Consider the following 27,212-nt stretch of genomic DNA (forward strand, 5'->3'; position numbering starts at 1 on the left):
TCAAAGGAAAAACTATAGACAGAAATCAGATTAGTAGCTTCCAGGAACGTGGGGTTGGTGGAGAGGATTGACCTAAAATAGGTGTAAGGACATTCTTTAGGGTGATGGAAATATTATATATTTTGATTGTGGTGGTGATTAAATAAATTTAAATATTTTTCATAGATCATCAAACTGTGCATATATATCTAACCAGGGTGAAACACTATTCATAATTATACCTCAATACAACTTCTTTAAAAACATTAAGTATATTATATACATACTATTGTAGAAGTAATATTTTGAAGACACTTAAACATACCAACAATGTCTAAATCTGATAATACTTTATTACCATTTATGATTGTCTTTGGTAATTTTTCTTCTTTAGGTTATCATATAAATGTTTTATAGTGGTTGGATAAATATTTAAAGACTTTATATTAAAATTAATTACAGAGGGAAAGCAGGAAAGAAAGAGCTGGCATGTGATTTGAAACTAACTAAAACAGAATATATCCAAATCCCATCACCTATTACTTCATAAAAATTTGACATATAATATAATCTTTGTGTGTTTCAAAAATTCATTTATGTAATAGAAAATAATATCTATCTCAGAGTTTAGATGGAGCAATTAAGTTAGAAACAGATTAACATTACTTGGTAATAGTAATAATAAGACTCTTTTTTTTTTAACTGTGGTAAAGGTATGTAAATGAGACAAGGCAAATAAAAGTATGAACTCAAGGTTAACATTTTCAAATGATTTAAATAGTAGTTGCTATTGGTGTTATTATGCAAAAAAAAAAAAAAAAACTAATCACATAAGTCTATTTCTGTCTACCCTGGCAATTGCTGGTTGTGTACATATCCAGCTCAATCACTGTTCAGAAGGTTGGAATGGAGGAAAAATGTTGGACTGGTGGACAATGTAGCATCAAGTTAACTTCTTCTGTGCTTTGTTTCACTACTTTTTAAATGATGCAAAAAGTCCAATTCCCTCATGGTGTCTATTCAGTTAGATGGCCATGTGGATAAACTGGGTAGCAGAGGCCATGAATTAACAATACATGAGAATGCTGCTTAGAGCAATAACACTATACAAAGATAATGGTTGACCTTTTAGTGATTACTTGAAGGATAGTAGTCAGCAAAATATATCTTTTCATAATGGTCAGCAAAATATATCTTTTCATAATGGTCATCCCAAAATACCCGCACTCAACTAGTCCTAATAAAGTATAGATTTTGCTAGCTAATCTGCCTCATATTTTGATATGATTGTCAGCTCATTGACGGACCATTTTCTGAATTGTAAAATTGGTCACAATATTACACAAGTCTATTTTACCAAGGCATAATGGTTGTGGGAAAATGGAGAGGAAGATATTTGTAACATGTAAGCCATTATAAAATTAAAAGGTATTAGATCTGTTTTTAATCACTTACTGATTGTACTCTTTTTCATTCCACTTGTTGACATTTAAATACATTCACATTTGATCTCAAGACTCAGGCTCTTTTGCAGTAGAACAATCTCTGGACTCTCTTTCGTATCTGTTGGGTCTTGATACTATAAATAATGGGGTTCATCAAGGGAGGAAAAAGGATATAAATGTTGCCCATGAGGACATGAACCACTGGTGAGAGATGTTTCCCAAATAGATGCACCATGGTCAGACCAATGATTGGGATGTAGAAAACCAAAACAGCAGAGATGTGAGATACACAGGTTTGCAAGGACTTGAGCCGCTCCTCCTGGGATGCAATGGCTAAGACAGTATGCAAGATCATGACATAGGAGATAAGTATGAGCACTGCATCCAACAGCAGGTTGCTGATTACCAGGGCCAGACCATAGATGCTGTTGAAGCGGATATCCGAACAGGCCATTCGAATTAAATCTTGGTGCAGGCAGAAAGAGTGAGAAAGGATGTGAGGACGGCAATAGTTTAAGAACTTCAAACGAATGATGACTGGAGGTATGAGCAAAGAACTTCTACATAAGATTGTCACCCCGATTTTCATGATTTTGTCATTAGTTAGGATGGAGGAATAGCGTAGTGGGTTGCAAATGGCAATGTAGCGGTCAAAAGCCATAGAGAGGAGGACAGAGGACTCCATGAAGGACAGACCATGGATGAAATAGGACTGGGCAATGCACGAATCCAGGCTGATCTCTTGAATGAGCCCCCACAGGATCCCCAGCACTGTGGGCATGGTGGACAGCCCCATGCACAGGTCAGTGAGGGCCAACATGGCCAGGAAGTAGAACATGGGCTGGTGCAGGCTTGGCTCAGTCCGGATCACGTGGAGCACCACGCAGTTTCCCAGGAAGACCATGGCATAGATGGAGGAGAAAGGGATGGAGAGCCAGAGATAGTCCACTTCGAGGCCAGGAAAGCCAGTGAGAATAAAACTGGAACTACTGAAGTTGGAGATAAAGATGGAAGACATTAATAGAGAAGTAAGAGTATTTTGAGTAAGAGTATTTTGAGAAAGATGTCATAAATTACACAGGTTTGTGATTCCCTAATTTCTAGTAATGTTAATCAGGTTTTGTGAATAAAACAAAATATAACACAATTTCCATAAATGTAATAAACACAGAAAATAGAGATCTGATTTTTTTATGTTAGGGCAAAAACCTGTTGCATAGACGTGGAATTTCCAGTGCCTGTGACTGAGGATCTTGGAAGATTAGTGACTTTTATGCAAAAACAAAAATGTCAATGGGCACGTGGGATTTATATTAATGGTTAGACTTCTGGGATCTCTATTCATTCCTAAAGGAAGAGTATGTGTGATCACAGATGTATACAATTTGCTACCGTGGCTGGCATCACCCTCAGGAGAATGTTAAATGCACAGGTAATTTTTCTCTTTGCTGCTGCAGCTGTTCCTTTTACTTCCCCTTAAGTGTCCATAAGATCCCAAAGGAAAGGACTATTAAAAGTAGCCTTAGTTTGTAGAAGATAAAGATTAGCCAAGATAAACTAAACAAAGTACAGTAGGAATTTTTTGGCACGTTGCATAGTGTTTAGCTCCTCTCTAAATTATTTACCTATTTAAATTTTAAAATTTTACTTTATTTTTCTTCTTTCTTTCTCTCTCTCTCTTTCTTTCTTTCTTACAAATGCAACATAATTTATTGTATATACCTGTGAGGTACAATGCTGAATATCATTACCTATGTGCAATATGTGATTCTCAAATCAGGATAATTAGTTTATTCAACCTTATATGTTGTAATCATTTTTTGTGTCCCTTTACCAATTTCTCTATTTTTATGTACCTCTTTATTCTGTATGAGCTTACTTCCTCTCTGAACTTCACAATATTATTTCCTCATATAACATTTATATATTAGAGAACATAATTGGCATGTACTTTAAACCATGAAATCCTAAAAAAAAATTTGGTAGTATTTATTTTATTTAAGACTATGTCAGCAATTCACAGGTAGAATAAAATCAATTGATTAAGCATATCGCATTTTTTGTTATAACAAAATAGTCCTAGCCTCCTATAGATCTATATCCACAGCTGAATACTTTCAGCTCCTCTCTCATATTAAGTACATAAAGCACCATGACAGGAGTTTCTTTGGTTTAAAGAGTCTATGAATTATTAGAACTTATAGGAATAATTTTAGGATTTCAGTGTGCAAATGGAGTTCTATAGAAGTTTACCAATATGATTTTTATAGTTGGGTAATTGAAAACTATTTCTACTTTTAGAAGGAATGAAATTCTTACAAACATAAGGAAAATATTTAAATTATATGAATAAGTAGGCATTACCCTCAGAGTACAACTGAATACCTGAACCAATGCCTTGGGAGATGGGAATTTACTAATATAATAAAGATAAAATGACCTTGAAATAAAATTGTATTCAAAGTGTGCTACTTTTCCTTGACCAAGAATTCAGTCAAAATAAACATCAAGGACCAATGAGATTAGTTTTCAGAAGCAAGGCTAAGAGAAGCCATTGGGTAAATGCAGCCACAATCTTGGATAATCCAAGATACAAGAGAAAATACATGTCAATTTTTCTGTGAAGCCTTTCGCAGCCTCCAAGGACAGAGTGAACACATTTCTCCCAAGATAATTTATGCATGTTCCTAGGATAGAATTAATTACGTACAGATGCAATTATATTTCAATGTGTGCTTCTTTACTATATTGTGAGCACCTTGTGGTTGAGAGATTTTTGTTTTTGTTTATTTCCATCTAAACATAGTACCTGATGTAAATAGATATTCAATGCGTATTTATTGAACACATGCTTAAGTTAGTTATTGTAAGTTCAACGGCCTTTCTAATAATACTTGGTTTTCGAAAGCTTTATTACATACTGTGGGTTAGAAGTTTTTATAAATCTATAAATCGTTGTGCATCACTTCTAGTTTAAAATAACTGAGTCTGTCCAAATGTCTCGTATAATATATGAAGGTACCTCAAAAAATAAAAGTAGGTCTACATATAATCCAGCAATCCCACTTCTGGGTTTATATCTAATAGAATTGAAAAATGGATCTCAAAGCGATTTCTATAATTGCAGCATTATTCACAATAGCCAAGATACGGAAAAAAAAAAACCTAAGTGCTCATTGACAGATGAATTTATATAGAAATAATGGTACATGTATATAATGGAATATTATTTATTCTTTACAAAGAAGAAAATCCTGCCATTTGCAGCAACATGAATGAAACAGGAGGGTGTGATGCTAAATGAAATAAGCCAGAAAAAGGAAGACAAATGTTGCACGATATCACTTACATGTAGAATCTGGAAAAGTCAAAGTTAGAGAAACAGGCTAGAAGGGTGGTTGTCAGGGGCTAAGCAGTGGAGAAAATGGGGAGATGTTGGTCAAAGGGTATAATTTTAAGTTATAAGCTGAATACATTCTAGATATTTAATATACGGTCAATAGCAAATTACTGTATAACTTCAACACAAAGAGGTGACCAATGTTTGAGGTGATACATATACTAAATACTCTGATATGATTATCGCACACTATATAAATATGCCCAAATATCACATTGTATTCCATAATCATATACAATTATAATGGGTCAATTAAGAAAAAATGAATAAAAAAGAAAAAAAAAACATTCCAGAGACTGAAGTAGATTAGAGATTATCAGAAACTAGCGGGAAGGAATAAGTTATTGCTTTATGGGTACACAGCTTATGTTTAGGATGACAAACAAGTTTGGAAATAGATAGAGGTGGTGGTCACACAGCAATGTGAATGTAATTAATTCCACATAATTGCATATTTAAAAATGCTTTAAAGTTGCAATCCTTATGATTCATATATATTTTACCACAAAAAAATAAAATTTTAATTAAAAAAAATATTGAGATGGATTTATTGTTGCTCTGGTTACCCTCAGTGCACAGGTTTCAAATTCTTCTAGTGATATCATATCATTTGGTTGGAGTTAGTCTGATGAAGTGTTTTGTTTCGGTTTGGTTTTGAATGTATACTTCACCCTCAAATTTAGCTCGTCTCTTTGAATTTGAGAGAAAGTCTGTCTCCTGCAAATCACTTATTACTCAAGACTTCCTAGTCTTGGTGTTCAGTGGGTAGAGGAAGGCATATACTCTCTTTGGATTAAGACAATCATAGGCAAATATTGTATATATATCCTTCCCACTGAGCCTTTGTGAAAAACTTGGGTATTTTAAAATTGATTTTAATATTTAAAAAGAGGATTGCTCTTTATCTTTCCCTTTTTCTTTCCTTTCTTTTTCTTATTTTCCTGTAACATATGTTTCACAAGCCATTAGTTAGAACGAGCATGGTAAGTATCTGTGCTGGGAATTATGCATGTATGTGTGTTCTGTGTTTATATATGTGTGTGTGGGAGGGTGTGGGGGGCGTGAGAGAGAGAGAAAGAAAGAGAGAGTTGGGGGTGGGTTCAGCAATGGACCGGACCATAGCAGCCTGAATGAGTTCAGGAAGTTGTCCATGTAAAGGAGCAGCCTGGTACGAGATGTCAAGTCTCAAGCAGAAAGGGGGGTGGGCTTCGCCTGTGGGACGGGAGGCATCACTTTCCAATTTGGACAGTCAGAGCCCAAGTGGAGTGAGCAGAGCAGTTCCCCTGAGGAGAAGTGGAGTATCAGAGTTTGAGCAGGACTGGGAAGGCACATACATGTGTGGGGGGAACTAGGATAGGAAGGAAGAGCCCAGGTAAGAAGAGAATGAGAATGATATTCCACCTGCGGGATTTCTCAGCATCAGGAGTTAGAGCTAGAGAGAGTAGAGAATGGAATTCTATCAGGGAAGGTTGGGCCAGCACGGAGTGTGGAACTCACGTGGATCAAGGGTGATGCATGTGCAGGGCGACTTCCTGCTGGGTGTCAAATCCCATACTGACAGAGGTGTGTCTGCACAGGAGAATATACACTATGTTAACAAGAGATTGGATACGTATAGGAATAGTGACCAAATAAGTTTTTACAATTAATGGGAGCCAGGTTTATCACTTTTGTAGACAAAAGTTGCAGATAGCAATAAAAGAGAAAATACTAAACCAAAATTTAAGGGGTTTTTTTGTCTTTTTTTTTTTGTGACTGGTAAGGGGATTTCAACCCTCGGCTTGGTGTCATCCTCACAGCGCTCAGCCAGTGAGCACACTGGCCATCCCTATACAGGATTCGAACCTGTGGCGGGAGCTCTGCTGCGCTCCCAGCGCTGCACTCTCCTGAGTTTGCCACGGGGTCGGCCCAGGTTTTTTTTTTAACTGAAATTTATAGCACAGTCAATTCTCATTATTCACAAATTATTTTTAAATTCACTTACATGAGAAAATTTACTTGTACCCTCAATTTAATACTCACAAAAATTACATGATCATTGGTGGACATGCACAGAAAGGCAAAAAATTTGAGTCACCAGATGGGCACAGCTGAGACTGAACAATGTGATGCTCTAAATTCTTGTTTCAGCTTTCCTGCTGTGTACAGGTGTCCTCTACATGGTTCATTTACTGCCATAATTTAAATGTTTTTGCGGTTTCTGTTTTTTTTTTTTGGTAATTTTGTTGTTTAAAATGGCCCCCAAGTGTAGTGTGGAAGTGTGATTTAGTGTTCCTTAGAGAAAGAAGGCTGTGATGTGCTTTATTAAAAAAAAAAAAATACAGCATTAGATAAGCTTGGTCCTGATGTAAGATGTAGTGTGGTTGGCTATGAATTCCATGTTAATGAATCAATGATATGGTATAAATAGAAAAGTTTCCCTATTTACCTGTAATTACTTTCTGAGAAGTAATAAAGTCATTCCTATAGTGCTTGATGAAGCTAGGAAAAAAAATGAAAAAGCAGCAAAGTTTTTGGATATATGAGATGACAACTGATAAAAACAATGTAGTGGATGGCATTTTTGTGAGGCTGAAAGCTGAAGAAATTTGAAGTCAGTATACCCAGCATCTTAAACCCTTCTCAGCTATTTCTGGATGGCTCCCATGTATCATAAGACAATACGGCAGGAAAAGTGTTAAACTTACAAGCAAAGCAAGGGTCTCGGTAGGGTCTAAAGAAGAAATAATAATATTTTTTAAAACCCGCTTTGTGTCATACAGGGAAAGTGTTCAATGCTAATGAGACTGACATTATTTACAAGGACATTGGCAAATAAACCCGTATAATACGGATAGCATTTCTGTTGGCAAAGTTGTTGTGACTACAGGCTTGTAAGAACCTAACCATGGATCTCCCCTAGCAGCAATAGTTTGGTATTCATAAATTCAGTGTTTCTGGCAACTTTGTAGGACACGACTATGATGCATATTGAGAATTGGTTGCATAAGTGTGCAATTATAGTTTTCAATACATGTAGATAGTTAAATAAATAAATATATATCTAATACTTGAGCTCAATCCACTGAGGGAGGCTGGGGGTAGTGATTCTCCAAAATGATCTGTGCTGCATGCAAAGCTTAGCTGCTCAATAGTAATCCTTATTAAAAGAAGCCAAAGTTTCTTGGGAAAATGGTTAATCACAGGGCCAAGCTGATGAAAATACACTGAATATATACTTGGGTCAAAAAGCAAGGGAGTCCAAAAAGAATGATAAGCACATGTCACAATGATGTCAAAGCCAGATTAAGGTGCTCTTACTGTCTAAATCTGGAACAAGTTGAAAATTGAAAAAAATGGAGAGTGACTGATTATTACCTATTGAGGAAAATATGAAACAGTGATAGCTACAGTTAGTAGATCATAGTTATTATAGTGATTTCTACAGTTTTAAAGTCTCTCCCACAAAATATTTGCTAAATGTCATAGAAAACGATTAACTTTTTTTTTTTTTTTTTTTGTCTTTTTCGTGACTGGTAAGGGGATCGCAACCCTTGGTGTGGTGTCGCCCACACCGCGCTCAGCCAGTGAATGTGCTGGCCAGTCCTATATAGGATCTGAACCCACGGCGGGAGCGTTGCTGCGCTCCCAGCACCGCACTCTCTTGAGTGCGCCACGGGGTCGAACTGAAAACAATTAACTTTATACCATCATCAGTAGGGCACATTAAAATCACACACAACTTAAACAGGTCATGAGAACGGAGCCTCCCTTCCATGATATTCTTGCATAATCTGAGTATAACTATGAGGATCATAAAACATACTCAGAATGAGGGACACTCAGGTAAAGTACCCGGCCTACATTTTTCAAAAGTTTGAGTCATACAAATTAAGGAGAGCTTAAAGCACTTTCAGAAGGAAAGAAACTAGATAGACAAGACTACAAATGAACACATGATTGTGAACTGTACTATTTTGCTATAAATTACATGAATGGTACAATTAGATAAAGTTAATGGGTTCTGAAAATTAGATGGTAGTAATTTGACAATGTTAATTTCTTGGGTTTTGGGGGTTTGGGGTTGTATTATAGCTATGTAGGAGGATAACCTTGTTTGTAGAAAACATACACTGAAGAATTTGGGGGAACTTGGGCATTAGACAGGAAACATTCTCAAATAGTTCAAGAAAAACATTGTTTGTCACGTACTTGAAACTTTCTGTAAGAAAAGATTTGTTGAAAATGTCCAAGAAGAAAAAAAAATAGAATTTGAGGAAAATAATTACATATAATCTTATACAGTGCATTGCAATAATTATACATATATGAAAATAAAATATTTCAAGTAGTTTACATGAGTGCATAATTAACTATGTGCAATTAATGTATATTTAATGTTTTAACAATATGATGTATTTCATTTTTATAGCATTTTTGCAAAACCAGGTTATATACGCATCTTTATATTTTTCTTTTAAGAAAGAAGACAATTGTAGTGGATTGAATTATGTTCCCCCAAAACTCCCTGAAGTTTAAACTGTGTCTTTCAGGTTTTATGTATTAGAAACTTAGCCCACCCTGGCTGTGACTGTGAAGAGAGTGGGAGATCCTATTATGGTAATTGAAAGATGGAACTTTGAAGAGGTGTTTAGATTGTAGGACGATGCAGTAGTGAATAGATTAAAAATGGTGGTCAGGGGCATGGTTCTCCGGGCTTTATAAAAAGAGAGTCTGCCTTTTGCTCTCTGCTCTCTCTGCTTCCATCATCTTGCCATGTGAGATGCTTGGGTTGCCGTGGCCACCACCAGATTGACTTTGGACTTCCCAGACTCAGAAACTGTAAGCAATAAATGTTGTTTTACTTTATAAATCACCCAGTCTCCTGTATTCTGTTGTAGCAAGACAAAAACGGACTACTACAACACTTTCCCTGGGGTTCAGAAAAGAGAGCAAAGTTTACTGAAGAGTTCAGAAAAAAATAAAAAGAATTGTAAGGAAAAACAGTAAGAAGGCTATATTTAATTATTTTTTGTTGACTTCAAACTTAAATGCAGACCTAAGAAGGATAAATTATTTAAAATCCTCATAATATTTCTTCCTGTTGTGTGTTTACATTTTTCCCCTTACTTTTGAGTATGTATTGAATTTGCAGTCAATGCAGTGAGACTTCCTTCTTCTAAGATTAGAAAAGATTTATTTACTCTGCGGAAAACACTGCTATTTATCCACAATCCCAGCATGTGATGAGACAGAATCCTTTTCTTCCATCATCTACGAAAAGGGTTTAGGAGTCTCCCGGGAGCCTAGGTTCACCTGGCTTGCACAGTCCTTTTCCTTCCTTACTCATAAATCTGAGCATTGGCTCCACATGCCATAAGGTCTGGTAATGAGGAAAGGGTTCAGAGGCAGCCTCATGTCTCAGTGACTGTAGTCACTGCCACCTGGAGCAAGTAGCTCAGAGAGACTAAAAGTGAATGATGTTAGGGATTTAATTTGCCAAAAATGGTCAGGACACTGATTTGTTTCCGTAAACTCTGAGTACTGATTTGTTTCCATAACCTCTGAGACCTAATGCAAAGGAGGGTGCTTTAGAAATTATTTCATGATAGCTTCTCGTATATTGTTCAGCTTCCCTGCAATTCTACAATTAGCTTCACCTCTACTATATGCAGGGTGGCTGTGGCATATTTGTTCTCAAAAACAGCAGAAGGCTAAAGTAAAACTGTGGATAAATATTTATCCTATCTCGTAAATTACATTCCAATATTTATGACTGCTTCTTCTGCTTCCATAATCAATTCCTCGATATTCATCCTCATAGGGTTCCCTGGCTTGGATCAGTGCTATCCCTGGTTTTCAATTCCCTTCTCCTCCATCTATGCCATGGTCTTCCTGGGAAACTGCATGGTGCTCTACGTGATCTGGACTGAGCCAAGCCTGCACCAGCCCATGTTCTATTTTCTGGCTCTGTTGGCCCTCACTGACCTGTGCATGGGGCTGTCCACAGTGCACACGGTGCTGGGGATCCTGTGGGGGTTCAGCCAGGAGATTGGTCTGGATGCCTGCATTGCACAGATTTATTTTGTCCATTGTCTCTTCTGCACGGAGTCTGGAGTTCTTCTCGCCATGGCTTTTGACCGCTTCACAGCTATTTGCAATCCTCTGAGGTATACATCAATCCTGACTAATAGTAGAGTCATTCATTTCGTGGTGACTATTTTAATGAGAAGCACTTTGTCCATTCTTCCTGTCATCATTCGTTTGAAGTTTTTCCATTACTGCCACCCCCACAATCTCTCTCACTCTTTCTGTCTGCACCAGGACCTACTCTGGCTGGCCTCCTCTGACATCCGCTTCAACAGCCTCTATGCCCTGACTCTGGTGATTTGTACCTTGTTGTTGGACGCTGTCCTTATTCTCACGTCCTATGTTTTCATCTTGCGTACAGTGCTCTCAATTGCATCCTGGGAGGGGAGGCTCAAGTCTTTGCAGACCTGTGTTTCCCACATCTGTGCTGTACTGGTTTTTTATGTTCCCATCATTGGTCTCACCATGGTACACCGCTTTGGAAAGCATCTCTCTCCTTTAGTTCATGTCCTTATGGGCAGTATCTATATTCTCTTCCCACCTCTGATGAATCCAGTCATCTACAGTGTAAAGACCCAGCAGATCCGAGGCAGGATGAAGAAGTGGTTTTCCCTGAAATTGTAGTGAAACTCTTAAGTTTTGTCAATAGAAATAATTTAAGGTCAAAATAATAATGCTAGTTCCTATGTGTGCAACAATTTCCTATTTGATTTTTTATATAACTTTTTGTTCTTTTTTGAGGACTCAAATAATAAAGAACTGAAGTGGCTTACTAATGAAAGATACATAAGAGACCTACATATTACTATTATATATACCAGAAATAATTTCTGAAATTTGCTGGAGAAAAATAATTGGTACTACCAATATGGCAATAAAAGTCTTTACATTATATTGACATATCCTTGTATTATGGTTGCCATATGAGCATTATGTTACCTTCAGGTTATCAGTACTTTAATACCATCTACATCTATAGAATTACCTTTAACTAAACTTTTGGAAACATGCCTATTTTTTAAATAACTCCAGCAATAGTGCTTATATCAGAATATGTGATACGGTGAGACTGGATTTTTCTCATGTGTAGAGACGAGGTGAGTAACATCTGAAACTATGTTGCAGAGTCTTGTCTTCATTCTGTCTTCTCTTTCTCACCCATTAGTGACTTAATGCAAGTTCACTAAAGAAATTAAAAAAAAAAAAAAAAAAGGTTTACAATTCCTCCGTTTCAAAGATTTTTTTCTTAATTTTTTCCCTGCCAGCAAGATATGACCTTACATGTGCATTTTTAATTCTTCAGTTTTCACTAAATATTATATATTAAAATTTCTTCATTGTATTTTTAAATTATATATAAAGACTACAGGAAAATATGGTAGGAAACTATTGCAAAAAATACAATTGAGAACTGATGGTGCCCTCTACTACACTAATGGTTGTGGGAAGAAAAATTAGAGAAAATATCTGAATAATCTATGATTATGATGTATGAGTACACATATACCTAATAACTGGCTGTGGTTTGGTGAACAGAGAGAGGTTTCACAGATGATGCTCAGTTTTCTGTTTTATGAAATCAAGTAGACAGCGAGTTATTCAACTAGATAGTAACAAAGACAGAATATTGTTTGCACCAGGAGACAGTTTAACCTACTTTGAAAGCATTGACTTTGATATATCTGTGGGGCCTTTATTAAAATTTAAAAATATTGAGCAAATACCCCCAGTGTTTCAGACACAGACCTAGACACTGCTAAGGTACAGGTAAAAAGCAGAGAACAAAAGAGTACTTTGCCTACAGTGTATCTACTTACACAGATGAAAATTTTTGAGTGTATGTCTACATTCACAATTACGATAAATGCCAATAGGAAGAAGTGAAGATTGCAAGGCAATGTGAAGGTGGGTCTCTAATTGATTATAAAGCATTTAAGGAATGACTTCCCAGAGAAAGTGTAAGTAGTTGAAGCTTAAAGATTGCAGGTAAATAACCTGGGGAATATGAAAAAAGAAGGAATTTGCAGGCCTAACAAAAAAGTTAAAAAAAAAATAGTTGACTGTATAAAAAACAGGTGAATGAGTGGACATGAAATTCTACGAAGGGCTTGAGCAGTAGAGGGAATCAAAGTTGTTAAAATGTTTTATTTAGTTTTTACATTTAGAACACTGTGCCACTACTGATGCATTACAATTACAATGGTGAAATAATCTAATATTTATGTTAAGAAAATCAGTCCTTCAACTGAACAGATGAGAAGGACAAGAGTTTACATCAGAAGATTAGATGAAAGAGTATTAGATAAAAGGATGTAGTAGTGGTTGAGCAAAGGTCAGTTCAGGGAGTTGCAAGAAGTGGATGCACATGCATTTGTTACACAGATAGGATCCAAAGATTTGGCAATTGATTGGCTATGAAGGATAAGCAAAAAGAGGTGCCAAATGGTGTTTCAATTTTTGGAATGAGACACACTGCAGAAATCACATGGCCATGTACAGAAATAAGAAAGGTCTGGGGCAAATAGGATTAGTTTTAGACAATTAAAAAAAAATATTGACCTTCTCCAGATACATTTAAGAGGAGATGTCTAGCCTGGGGTTGAACATATCTATCTGGGTCTGATGAGAAGAGTGGACTTGAATGTTGAATTTGGGAATGATAGTCACAAACTCAGTATCTGAGATGACCTAGATGATTTGACAAAGGAAGGAGCGAGTGTGAGTATGCTGACACATGTGAACACTAAGAAAGGTACAGCTGAATCACCAAACATAGCCTCAAGTGGGGATAATGGAAAACATATCATGAACAGTATTTGTGGCACAGTGGAAGCAGAATTTAATGTTTTAAAAGCTCATCATTAAATTTCCAATTAGTAGGTGAAAATTAGGTGGATAAGTATATTTTTTCAGAATTTGTCCATAGAGGGTAGAACATAAAAAGTGTAGTAGTCAGATTCACCTGGAGTTCCCTCCCTCCCTCCCTCCTTTCTTGCCTGCCTTTCTCTCCCTCTCTCTTCCTCTCTCTCTTTCTCCCTGCTCTGTCTTCCCTCCCTCTCTCTTCTGTGTGTCCCTGTTTTTATTGGTATAACACACACATGCTTAAGTCTGAATTGTACTTTGTTTTAAAGCTGTTGTTGTTATTGTTAGGATGTTTACTTCCAAAATACAAATGCTTCTGCAAAATTAACCACTCAGGACTATCTATTAGTGGTCATAATACGAAAAAAAGAAAAAGAAAAGAAAAAAAAATGTGGCTTGCCTGAGGAATTGACATCTTTCTTCCTATGAGCTTCTACATTGATGTAATAAGTAACAATTAAGAACTCATAATTAATATTACAGAGTGAATATTACTAAACTCTAGTTTTGATATTATATATAATTTGAATTTGATTCTCCTCATATTCATTTCTATGTTAACTGAGAGCAGTATCTTGTTTAATCTGTTCCCTGAAAAGTGTTCCTATTTCCTGGTTAACTAATCCTACTCATATACCACAAGAGAAAGTAAAGGCTTTTTATCTTATCTCAGAGGAAAGTGGGAAAAGTAAACTTATGATCCATAAATGATAACCTGAGGATGATCAGTAATATTTAGAGCATGGTTTACCTCATTCTATTTTTATTAAATATTTTAAACTTTTTCCTTTAAGAGAATTTCTGACTTACCTTTCAAGAAAAGTACAAAAATCAGATAAAGTTTTTCTATACACCCATCACTCAAATTCATGAAACATTTGTTTAATATCTCCCTCCTCTTTATTGTCCCCATAAAATATGAGATAACTTTCCCGTAAATTCTTTAGAGATAAATCTCTTACACAATATATCTATAACGACAACAACAAAATAATCTCACTTTTGACTTTTTGCCTTTTCAAAGCCCTGAGCCTTGTTTTCTAGTCTCAATATGTTTTCCAATATGGACATTTCATACAAATAGAAGCATTTAATATATATTCTTTTGTGTCTGCCTTCTTTAACTAAGCATCTTTTTGAGATTCATCCACTGCAGCATTATTCAGCTTTTTTATTTTTTTTATTGCTGAAAAGTATGTCATTTTATGCATATGCCACTTCTACATATTCTTTAGCTGGTGTACATTTGTTTATTTTCTTCTTATATTTTTCCTACTGCTAATAAAAAATAAAAAAAAATAATTTCTGGAAGCAATGAAATCAAGTAAATATAAAGCCTGATAATAGTAAGTGAAGTGAGTCAGGCTCAGAAATTTAATACTGCATGATCTCACTCATATGTAAAATCTTAAAAAAATAAAAAAAATAAAATAATTAAATAAAAAACACAAAACTGGTTGTCACAGAAGTAGTAAAGTAATGATTACCAGAGGCCAAGTAGGGAGGGCAGTCATGGGGAGAAGTGATGTACTATCAGGTATAAAATTATGTTATCTACTCTAAGTTAATCATTGTCTAGGATGTGCATGTATTGAAACAAATTACTGTACCCCACAAAAATGTACAAGTAAATGTTAAAATTTTTAAAAAGTTAAAATTAAAAAAGTACTTTCTTATTAGTTAATAGATAAAAAATTATATAATATTATAAGAACTTAGATATGATTATAGATTAAAAAAAGAAAATCACAGGAGTATCTCTAAGATAGGTGAAATAATATAAAGTAATTCTAATGGTATATATCTCATCTTGAAAAGGAGAAAATTGATAGATAATTCTTATGTACAGTAAGGCCAAATGCATTGGTGTAATCTGCTTGGCTACTGCCCTGCTGGCATTAAATACTTTCAGAAATAGAATAAGGCTATTGAGAAGCCAGATTAAGGTCTAATTAGAGATGAAGAAATCTCTGAATCTCCAAAGATTTACCTACTTGATAAGTGATTCCAAAATTCCCTTCAAAGATTTTTCTGTCATTAGGATTAATGTATTTTGGATAATGAATAGAACACAGCGAGTGTCTTCTCTGGCACAATGGGGGCCTTCACAGATGATTTTTATTAAATTTCAAAAGTCCATGGAGACTTTTCAATGAAAGTCTGGGTGTGTTTAACTCCCAAAATGATGGACCAAGAAAAGGAAAAGTAATTTTGAAATACTGACATATCTTTTTTTCTTGGTAATAATTTAGGAAAATTGTGTGGATTAATTTCCCTCAGAAAGCATGATAGATACCATTGAGAAAAAAAGCAGTGTTCAATGCCATCAGGGAAAGAGCGCCTAGATGAGAAGCATAATGACCTTAAAGCCATGATCCAATAGCCAAATAGCCAAAGCTGAACCTTAACTGAGATCTTTAGTGGGGCTCACTAAAGCTACAAAAACCAACGTAATGAGCGAGTCAAGGACATCAGTTTCTTGCATTTTGTTTGTGCTTTTATTATACTTGGACAGTAGACATAAGCTACAGAAAATTCAGTATGGGGTGGTTATCATGATCCAAGGAAGCATCAGGTGGTTTTCTCTTTCAGCATGATGAAAGTTTTCTGTGGAAAATGTAATGATCTAGGGATTCAACCTTGATTTGACTGAATATATTCATAGCAATAGTGTGTAGCGTAATCACAAACCTTCTTAACTCAGTGAAAATGATTTGCCCTTAAATGGGAGATTATTTCAGGGGAGCTGCCAGTCACTAATACTTATACTTCCATCATCAGCGATCAAGTTGAGAATAGTACTATATAATTGCAAATAAGAAAATGAGGAATTTTGCTATTCTTTGAAATGCAGTTGAACATTTTTAACCCTGATAAATACACTAAGTTTATCATGAAATTAGTAAACCACTTGAACATATTGAAGTCTATAAATTAAGATTTCTAATTCATTCCATAAACAAAAATGAGAACTGGGTGTAGCTACAGGGACACCACAAACCTAAGAAGCTGGAACATAATGGCTATAAAGGCTGGTTCTGAAGGCACACTGCCTAGGTTAATATTCCTCTACTATAATTTATTAATAAGGTACTTAACCTCCCTGGTCCTTATATTCCTTCTCTGTAAAGCAAGAATGACTCAGTGCAAACTCCATGAAAATAAACTGAAAAAAAATGCAAAAGATTATTGTGGGAAAAATAGAATAATTTAGTCAGGCTCCTGCAACATTTCTTGTAAACAAGTTGTGTGCGGGTGGAGTTAGTACACATGTATCTTTTTTGTTAATTGCTACTGTGTGTTCTTGAGTTTGTGAAGCAGAGCTGGACAGCAGAGCTCAAATCTAAAAATAGAACATGTTTACTCTGCCAGCAGCTGCTCAGTTTCTGAGTTTCTCTTTGGACTTTGCCAGTAGCAGTTGAGTTTCGCAGTTTCTCTATGCACTGCCTAGCTCATAGTATTGTGTGTGCTGAATAAAGACTATTCCTTCTTCAACCAAGGCTCCAAGGACCTTTTTGCCAGTTACCTAGCTCATAACCTGTGTGTGAAGGGTTTGTGAATGGGCTGGAGGGGTCTGTGAGCTCCAGACCCTAGCCCTAGCTCTACAGCAACATAGGCATATATGCTGGTGTGTATGGGGTTGGGGAGCAGAAATCACCAATGGACCAGAGTAGGGTGTTGGAACATTACAATTGTGAGGGGTGTGTGTGTGCACATGTATATATACATACATACAAAGTTGTCCCTTTCTACCTGTGAGTTCTGCATCTGTGGATTAAACCAACAGTGGGTAGAAAATATTCAACAATAAAAGGAAGGCAGTGCTCCCACTGAACATGTACAAACATCTTTTTCTTGTCATCTTTCACTAAGAAATGCAGCATAACAATTATCTAGAGCGCATTTGCATTGTTTTAGGTATTAAAAGTGATCTAGAGATTTAAATTATACAGAAGGATGTTTGTAGGTTATAAAGAGACACTACATCATTTTATACAAGGGATTTGGGCATCCATTGATTTCGGTACCCAAGGAAGGTTGTGGAACCAATCCCCTGTGAATACTGAGGGAGTAGCTTATAGACATACATACGCATAAATTATTTCTAAAAGCAATTATGTATGTACCTGAAAATATTTCCTTCTTTTCCTCCTTCCTTCCTTCCTCCCTCCCTCCCTCCCTACCTACCAACCCCCCTTCCTTCGTGCTCTTTCTTTCAGCAATTATGAAAGATACAATACATTATCATTAACTATCGCTATAACTTATTTTTTCTGTCTAAATAAAACTTTGTACACTTTGACCAACCTCTCAACTTCCCATATTCCCCCATGCCTTAAATATTATTAACCTTTCTTCTTATGTTGCATTTAAATTACCTGGAAATAGTTTCATCCTTAAGGTCTTGCTTTTAAGTTTTATCAGAGAACATCTAGTCTCGTCTAATTACTAGTTAGTCTCCATGTGCAACAATCCATACCCTGATGAATATTTCAGGAGCCCTTATGCTGATCTCCGAGTCTCTTTCTTTGTGCAGCTGTCTCTTCTCCCATCCCATAAACTCCAGATACTTTGGTCTGTTTGGATTCTCAGCAATAATTCTCCACTTCAAAAAGTCCATGAGCTCTGTCTGGATTACACCTCCCTTTTCTGTGGCCTAGGAAGTTTCTAAAAGTAGTGAGCTATAGCAATTTTAGGTCTTATGTTGTTTGTTTCCCTGTGTCTCAGGGATTATAGTCCTTTGTTGCCAGTTACTTACTGTCTTGGAAACAGCAGCTTCATACATTTTTTTTCCTAATTATTTTTGTTGTCCTGTATGGGAAGGTAAATAATTTTCTCCAAAAGTGGAAATCCCCACTCTTTCCTTCTTTACCAATCAAGTATATGTTGAATGCCTTCTATATACTAGACACTGTCATAGGCATTTGGGCTAAAATAGTAAATAAATGATAAAACTTTGAAAAGAGAGGGGGGAAAGTTACAACCATGGCAATAGCAAGAACCTTGAAAAGAAAAGGGAAAAGTTACAACCAACAGCACTACAGAAAGAAAAGAGGAGGAACTAAAAACTTTTTATGAGGCCACACTTAGGCTAACAGAAAATGCCCAATACCACTAAAACAATTTAAAGCTTTGCAATGTTGTGAAACAATGCAGTAGTAACAGACATTAATAACAATTGACAGACATAGTTTTCAACTCTCAGCTTCTCAGAAAGAAAGTATAATATCTTCTTTCAAAATGATTTCGGAAATGATTCACCTCAAAAAGGATACGAATCAAGTTCAGGTACTATAGGGTTATCTATTAGGAACAATCATTTCTGAAAGATAGCTCATCACATGTTTGTGATGGACAGTTGAGATACAGCTGGTTTCCTGCTTTAATGTGTGATTAATTATAAGGATTCTGGAGTACTGAGAAAAGCACATTTAGTATGGCCTTTGCTCCCGGTAATTAGTGTTTGTGGCATCTCATGTGCAGCATATTAAAACCACCATCTCATGGGGATATTTTGATGACCAACCTCTAGCACCTTCCATCTATACTCTCTATTTTTGTCACAATAAATAACTCTGTTGCCAGGCAGATGCCTTTCAGCCAGGTTTTTCACATTTCGTAGTAATTCATCTGTTCCCTACCTATGCCCAAGAGGGAGAGACTGAGAAGGACTGTACTGCCAAACTCCCATGTTAACCCTTGCTGAGGGTACTAGTTTATGGTAGAAGATCCCACAGTGTGTAAAAATGAACTCTGAATTTATTTTCATCAAAATAACTGAGCTGGAGCTGGGGCATGGTCTTTAAAAGTTGTTTAACTGAAGTTTTCCTTATATTCAGAAGGAAGAGGCATGGATACTCAGAGCCCTTAGATGCAATGCATAAAGGAGAGTTGAGAAAAGGTGGGAATACAGAAGTCTAAGTGAAGAAGCAAGAAGAATATTACAAGAGTTAAAGTTTAACTGATGGGGAGTCATTGTATGTAAGTGAGAGTCCAAGAAGTTTCAGACTCTGAAGAAAGAATAGAGAAATTATTTGTCTTAAAAGAATTTTGGGGGAGGTTGGAAGTGGGATGCACTTAATTTGAGCAGTTAAATGTCTTTTGGATCTTCAGGGATAGCCGGTGGATGAACTTTATGACTAGAGAGGGTGATCTTCCATACAGATAAATGGAAATCCAAGCCATTGTGGACTGAGGAAATGGATAAATACTAGAATGAATGTTCTGTATGGAATGATGCACCTCTCCTCCTTTCACGTTTAGTGGCACCTACCCTTTGGTTCTAAATTAGACACAGTGGAACGTGTAACCCCCAAAACTTTTTGCATATTAGAAGTTAAAATTGATCCTGGATTACTGGTGAGTTTTATGTCATGGTAGGTGTTATCAAGCATATGCTGCAGTAGGAATCTCTAAACTATAATTTACTTGTTTAAATTCACTGTGTGTCTTCTATGTTCAAACAGAGCTACACTATACTTACTGAGTTATGTGAAGAGTGCAACTCCAATTTTAAGGTCACTTAAAGTCAAATTGGGAATGAAAACTCATTTAGATAACAGTTGGAAGATAATATGAAATCATATGGGGTAAATACTAAGGATACAAAGAAAGCAGTATATTCTATAGGCATTTAATGGTTGGACGAATTCTTATGTGAAATGGTCATGGGAATATTTTGTAGAGAATCTCAACATATACTGGCCTTTAATCAATGGATTTAATTATTATACATTGAGATAAAGCATGATCACACTTGAGAATGTGATCAGAAGATGTACAAATATTTTGATGTAAAAATAAGTAATGTCTAGTAGAACGAAGCAACCTATCTGACTAGATTGGAAAGTGAATAGAAAAATAAGTAAATAAACTGAAATAGAAGACATTCTTATTGAAAAGAAACCAGGGATATAGGCAAAACATGTACTGAAAAATAAAAGAGGCATTTCTCTTTCTGTACCTGGGTTGTTTCACTTAAGACAATTTTCTCCAGGCTCATCCATGTTTCTGCAAATGGTAGAACTTCATTCTTTTTAATGGCTGAGTAGTATTACATTGTGTATATATGCCACAATTTCCTTATGCAGTCATTCATCAATGGACAATTAGGATGGTTCCATTGCCTTGCTATTGTAAATAATGCTGCAATAATTATGAGAGTGCAGGTATCCCTTCCACCTGATGTTTTCCAGTCCTCTGGATATATGCCCAGGAATGGAATTGCTGGATCATATGGAAGCTCCATCTGTAGTTGTTTAAGGAACCTCCATACTGTTCTCCATAATGGCTGTACTAATTTATAGTCCCACCAACAGTGCAGGAGTGTTCCTTTCTCTCTACATCCTCATCAGCATTTGTTATTCTCTGTCTTTTTAAAAATACCACATGTTCTCACTCATAACTGGGAGCCGAATCCATAAGCAAACAAATGAACAATAAAGAGAGGCAGAGAGAAAGAAAGAAACAAACAAACAATAATCACAGTAATACGTTGAAGTTTTAGAAAACTAGAAGTGTAAAAGGGGAGAGGAGGGGGAGAGGGAGTGGGGGTAACTAGGAACTGCTCAATGGACACAAAGAATGATTGTGTATTGTAATGATAAATAAGCTAACTATACTGATCTAACCACCACGCATTCCACACAATTACTGAAAATCAACATTGCACCCCACATGTCTGTATAATAAATTTAAAAAAAATTGTTTTAATATGCTTTTCAGTTTTTCAATATTGTTTCAACTACTTTAACACTAAGAAAAATAAACCAGATGTATATTTTGCAAATACGTTCTCCCACTCTGTTGGTTGTCTTTTAACTCTGTTATTTGTTTCTTTTGCTGTGCAGAAGCTTTTAGGTTTGATATAATCCCATTTGTTTACTTTTCCTTTGGTTGCCCATGCTTTTGGGGTGGTATTCATGAAATCTATGTCCAGTCCTACTTCCTGAAGTGTTTCTCCTATGTTTTATTTAAGAAGTTTTATTGTTTCAGGGTGTACATTTAATTCTTTAATCCATTTTGAGTTGATTTTAGTATATGGTGAGAGGTATGGGTCTTGTTTCTTTCTCCTCATATTGATATCCAGTTATCCCAGCACCATTTGCTGAAGAGGCAGTCTCTTCCCCAGTGTATAGGCTTGGTGCCTTTGTCAAAGATCAGATCAGATGGCTGTAGGTGTGTGGGTTGATTTCTGGATTCTCTATTCCATTCCATTGATCAGTGTGTCTGTTTTTATGTCAGAACCATGATGTTTAGGTTATTATAGATTTTCAGTATGGATTAAAGTCAGGATTAATATCCAGAATATACAAGGAACTGAAACAACTTTACAAGAAAAAAACAAGCAACCCAATTAAAAAATGCACAAAAGAGCTAAATAGGCATGTCTCAAAGGAAGATATGTGAATGGCCAACAGACATATGAAAAAATGCTCAACATCACTCAGCACTCTGGAAATGCAAATTAAAACCACACTGAGATACCATCTCACCCCAGTTAGGATGGCTAATAACCAAAAGACTGTGAATGATAAATGCTGGCGAGATTGCAGAGAAAAAGGAACTCTCATACATTGTTGGTGGGACTGCAAAATGGTGCAGACTCTATGGAAAATTGTATGGAGGTTCTTCAAACAATTGCTGATAGATCTACCATATGACCCAGCTATCCCACTGCTGGGAATATACCCACAGGAGTGGAAATCATGAAGTCGAAGATATGCCTGTTCCCCAATGTTCAATGCAGCACTCTTTACAATAGCCAAGAGTTGGAACCAGCTCAAATGTCCATCATCAGATAAGTGGATACAGAAAGTGTGGTATATCTACACAATGGAATACTACACAGCTATAAAAAAGAATGAATTACCACCATTCACAACGACATGGATGGACCTAGAGAGAATTATATTAAGTGAAACAAGTCAGGCACAGAAAGAGAAATATCACATGTTCTTACTTACTTGTGGAAGCTAAAAATAAATAAATAAATACACAAAAAACCGGGTTGGAGTGGGGAGGAAAGAAGACATAACAATTACAGTTTCTTGAAGTTGATACGACAAGCAAACAGAAAGGACATTGTTGAGAGGCAGGGGGGAGAGGGAGGAGGGAGGGAGGTTTCAGTAATGGGCCACAATAATCAACCACATTGTATATCAACAAAATAAAATAAACTTTGGAAGAAAAGAAATAAATAAATAAAAGAAAATAAAAGAAATCAAAAAAAAGAAAAAGAAATCATTAAATCATGAATAAAAACATGTACAGTCAAGTACAGCATAAGAATAACAACAACAACAAGAAAAAGAAAAGTGGCAACAAAATGGACTAAGTATACTCTCGAGTTTTATACTGGTTGTTGCAGTGGTGTTGATGGTCTTGATGCTACTAGTGGTGGTAGGGATCAAGTCAGTGCTGAAAATAGAAGGGAAAGATGAGTATAAAGGAGAGACTGAATTCCACGTCATTCTGGAAGACAGTGGAAGCAAAAGGAGTGCCTGTTACATGTGTACACCTGAACCTGTAGTATATGTATTTGTGTTTGTTAAAATGAAATGCATGTTGTACTGTGGTAAGACTTGTGTTGATAAGAGAGTTATTTGTCTTAGTGTAGTGGGTGGCAGTGTGCTGAGTGAGAGCGTGGGTAGTGTTTCTGGTGTGGTTGGATGCTCCAATCTATTATGCACTATGACTCTTTTGTTCTTTTTTTTTTCCAACATGAGTGATCCTAATACTTGAAATGTACGGATGAAAACAATGTATACAGCTAATCTTATTCTTACTATTCTAAGTTTCTAAGAAGTCAGCCTCCTTATTAAGGGCTGCATATGTTGGTTGCCACTGTCTCTCAACTAGAAGGACATGCATTGTAAAAAAACTCCTTACTAGTTCTAACATAAAGGAATGTATTATGATATAGTAGACCTTCAGTGCCGAAATATTGTGAATTGAAGACTGGAAAAGCATAGATCTACAGATGAATTGTAGTTCTTATACACACTAAAGATATATTTATACATACACACACACACACACACACACACAGTGGAATACTATTCAACCATAAGAAAGAAATGAAATTCTGCCATTTGCGGCAACATGGATGAGCCTGGAGAAAATTATATCAAGTGAAATAAACCAGACAAAGAAGAAGAAATATTGCATGTTCTCACTCATAAATGGGAGCTAAGAATGAATGGAAGGAAGGAAGGAAAACAATAATATGTTGAACTTTCAGAAGAAGAGAACAGATCTATTCCACCTCACTGGAGGTGAGAAAAAGGGAGGGGGAGGGGGTTTAAAAGGAAATTAGGTAATGGACACAAAGAATGAGTATGATCTGTAATGATGAATATGCTAATAATACTGAATTGATCAGCACATATTATAAACGAATATTCATAGTCAACTGTGTACCCCGTAAGTATGTATAATCAATGTTTCTAGTGTAAAAGTAAAACATAAATAAATGTAAAGGGCAGGAACAGACTGATAAAGACATCTACACAGGGAGATTAGTGACTATGGCCTAATGATACAGCCAATTAGTGGCAAATGATAACACTCAGAATATTTAGAGATGTGGATTTGGGACAGTTCCTTTACTCTTTATATACCTCCTGGTTAGTGTATATTTATAACATGTCCTTATAGGAGCCTGACCTACTCACTTTTGAGTGGTTGATGATGTGCAGTGCCAGACACTTATGGGTGAAAAGTCACATTTTCATTATATTAATGAGTTCAAGTTTTGGATTTGTCTACTCATGTGCAGCCATGGTTATCTGTACTACACAAAATTCTGTGGGGTTTCACCATTACCACTGCTCTGTCTTTTATTTCCAGTTATGACTATTGAACTCCATAATAGCAAAAGCCAGAATTTTTCTAACTCGACACCTACTTTTGCTTTAAGATTTTATTTTCCTCAAGAGATGTTTCCACGTCTGTTACTCCCCCCCCTCCCCCCACTGCTCACTCTCATTGCAATGTATTCTGCTCTGGAACCTCTTTTCCTGATTCTGTTACTGGTAAAATAATCTCCATTCTCGAAGACTAGGCTCAGACTTTTCTTGGCATTTCTTTCATTTCTTGCCTTAACTGAGTTTCCTCTTCCACACAGTTTCATTACCTGCGATCCATAGTAGCCTGTACAATTTTCAAACTGTGTTCTATTAAAATGTGTCTGTTGTTTAGGGGTTTACACTGGGTGTCTAGTAATTTAATATGCTACCACTTAAGGTCATTTAACTTTTTATCATGTGTGTGGCACTTAATAAATACTCAGTGACTTGGGCTGACATTCTTTTACTCATTTCAGTGACTTACTGTATATCCACTGATAAGAAATTTTGAAGGACAGTCTGGATGTGGAAATAAGTGCAATAAGGTCCACTTACATTAATGACTACTTAAAGAAATAGAACTCTCTAGTACAGAAATCCACTTGAAGCTAAATATCATTTTTTTAATAAAGAATTTAATGTAATTCATCTTCATGTCTCTGGTGTTGGTATATAACAATAATAAAGAATAACAATTTGTTAAATAAATATAAAAATGTAATGCCATTCATATTTTAAATGCATCCTTATAACAAACCTATACCATATTTAATGTATGGTAGAAATGATTTGTGATCAAGTGTCCAAGATTTTCTACTGTAAGAACTCATCTCTCATTTATCTCATTTTACTTTAAATACCAAAAGCCACTCTGAGAAAACCTTTCACTTAAAGTCTGTGCTTTCTCAAGTTTATTGTTTGCTGAAGTATAAAGTTCTAGTGCTACATTCAAGACAGGAAGATTTTGACTCCTATTTACATAATTTCACTTGTTCTGGCTACAGAACTATTTGAAACACACAGAGCTAACCACACTTAATTAACAGATTACATACAAGGGGAAAAATTATGAAACATTTATTTATAGTTTAATTTGCTCTAACTAATGGACATTTTTTAAAAGCAACACTAAATGTTAATATTTTTGACTCTAAAAGTATCACATGACATTGATGCCACTGCATAAGGGATATGAAACTAAACATGTATATTATAATTTTTTTTATGATTATGCTAGTCTATACTAATCACTATACTAATGTGCTGACAAAAACAGTTGTAGACTTGTATTCAAGGCAACAACGCTCTGATTCCTAGTTAAGAAATTTCAGTTTTTATGGATTCAGAATTAATTGGTCAACAGATGTCATAATAGAGAGAAATCATGAAGACTACTTGCAGTTTAATTACCAAAGATATTTGTTCAATAATTCAGTGAATAAAGTTTCATACAAATATACTTAAATTTAAGTGGTATCCTCTGATTAAAAACATTAAGTGCATGCATTTCTTTGACACAAGAAATAATTCAGTCTTAAAGTTGATTATCCCAATGATAATGAACCAACTTTCTTCAAATTTTGATTGCTATCATCATCATCATCATCATCATCATCATCATCATCATCATCATCATTTTCATCACCTTTCAAACCTTATGTTATTTTTTGTCTTATGATGATCTGAGCACTAGGAAGGTTTAGATGTTAATTATGCATTGAAATGCATTTGTACACTTTAATTTTGGAATAGATTTGGATTTACAGAAACTTTAATACATAGTACAGAGATTTCCCATACCTAGTTTCCACCATTATTATCAACTTACATTAGTATGGTATTTTTGTTACAATAAATAAATTGATATTGATACATTGTAATTAGTGGAAGTTTATAGTTTCTTTTACACTTTCATAGTTTTACCTGTCTTTGTCTTTTTCCTCATACACCATCCAAGATGCCATGTTACATTTAGTTACCATGTCTCCTTAAGCTCCTCTTGGCTGTAGAAATTAGTGAGGCTTTCCTTTATTCTTATGACCTTTAAACTATCAAAGAACACTGTTTATGTATTTTACATGATGTCTTTCTATTGGAATTTATCTGATGTAATTCTTATGATTAGATTTTGATTATGTGTTTTTAGGAGGAAGATCAGAGAAGTCATGTGCCATTTCAATGACATATTTAAGTGTTAATATAAACAGTATAAACAGAAACAAATATATAATATGTTAACATAAACAGTAATAAATCATGTTGATACTATGTATTTTTGATATGTTTATTACTGTTTATGTTGACCTAGATTACGTGGCTAAGACAGAGTTTTCAGCTGTCTCCATTGCAAAACTAATTTTTTTTATTTCCATTTCCATATAGTACTCTCTGAAGTCACTATATTTAACCCATACTTAAGGAATACAAATTTATGTTCCTCCTCCTTAATGGTGAAGAAGTTACATAATTTAATAAATGATTTGAAATTATTCTACATGGGCAATTTGTTTATTCTCTCCCACTAATTCATTTACTTAATAATTTATTTATGTCAGTATATATATATATATATATATACAATGATAATGAACCAACTTTCTTCAAATT

At 35.4% G+C, this 27,212-nt stretch overlaps 2 protein-coding genes across 2 annotated transcripts; one reads left to right on the forward strand and one right to left on the reverse strand.

Moving 5' to 3' along the window:
• Positions 1-1,497: 1,497 nt before the first annotated feature.
• Positions 1,498-2,442, reverse strand: LOC103607661 (olfactory receptor 51V1-like). Its single transcript, XM_008592138.1, has one exon. It carries the CDS (start codon positions 2,440-2,442, stop codon positions 1,498-1,500), a length of 945 nt encoding a protein of 314 aa, XP_008590360.1.
• Positions 2,443-10,575: 8,133 nt separating this feature from the next.
• On the forward strand, positions 10,576-11,517 carry LOC103607662 (olfactory receptor 51V1-like). Its single transcript, XM_008592139.1, has one exon. It carries the CDS (start codon positions 10,576-10,578, stop codon positions 11,515-11,517), a length of 942 nt encoding a protein of 313 aa, XP_008590361.1.
• The last annotated feature ends 15,695 nt before the right edge of the window (positions 11,518-27,212 follow it).

Source organism: Galeopterus variegatus, unplaced genomic scaffold (assembly GCF_000696425.1).
Source record: "Galeopterus variegatus unplaced genomic scaffold, G_variegatus-3.0.2 Scaffold7622, whole genome shotgun sequence".
NCBI classification, from domain to species: Eukaryota; Metazoa; Chordata; class Mammalia; order Dermoptera; family Cynocephalidae; genus Galeopterus; species Galeopterus variegatus.

Coding starts and splice junctions, on each gene's coding strand:
- LOC103607661 (XM_008592138.1), bottom strand. CDS start 2,442: ATGTCTTCCATCTTTATCTCCAACTTCAGTAGTTCCAGTTTTATTCTC.
- LOC103607662 (XM_008592139.1), top strand. CDS start 10,576: ATGACTGCTTCTTCTGCTTCCATAATCAATTCCTCGATATTCATCCTC.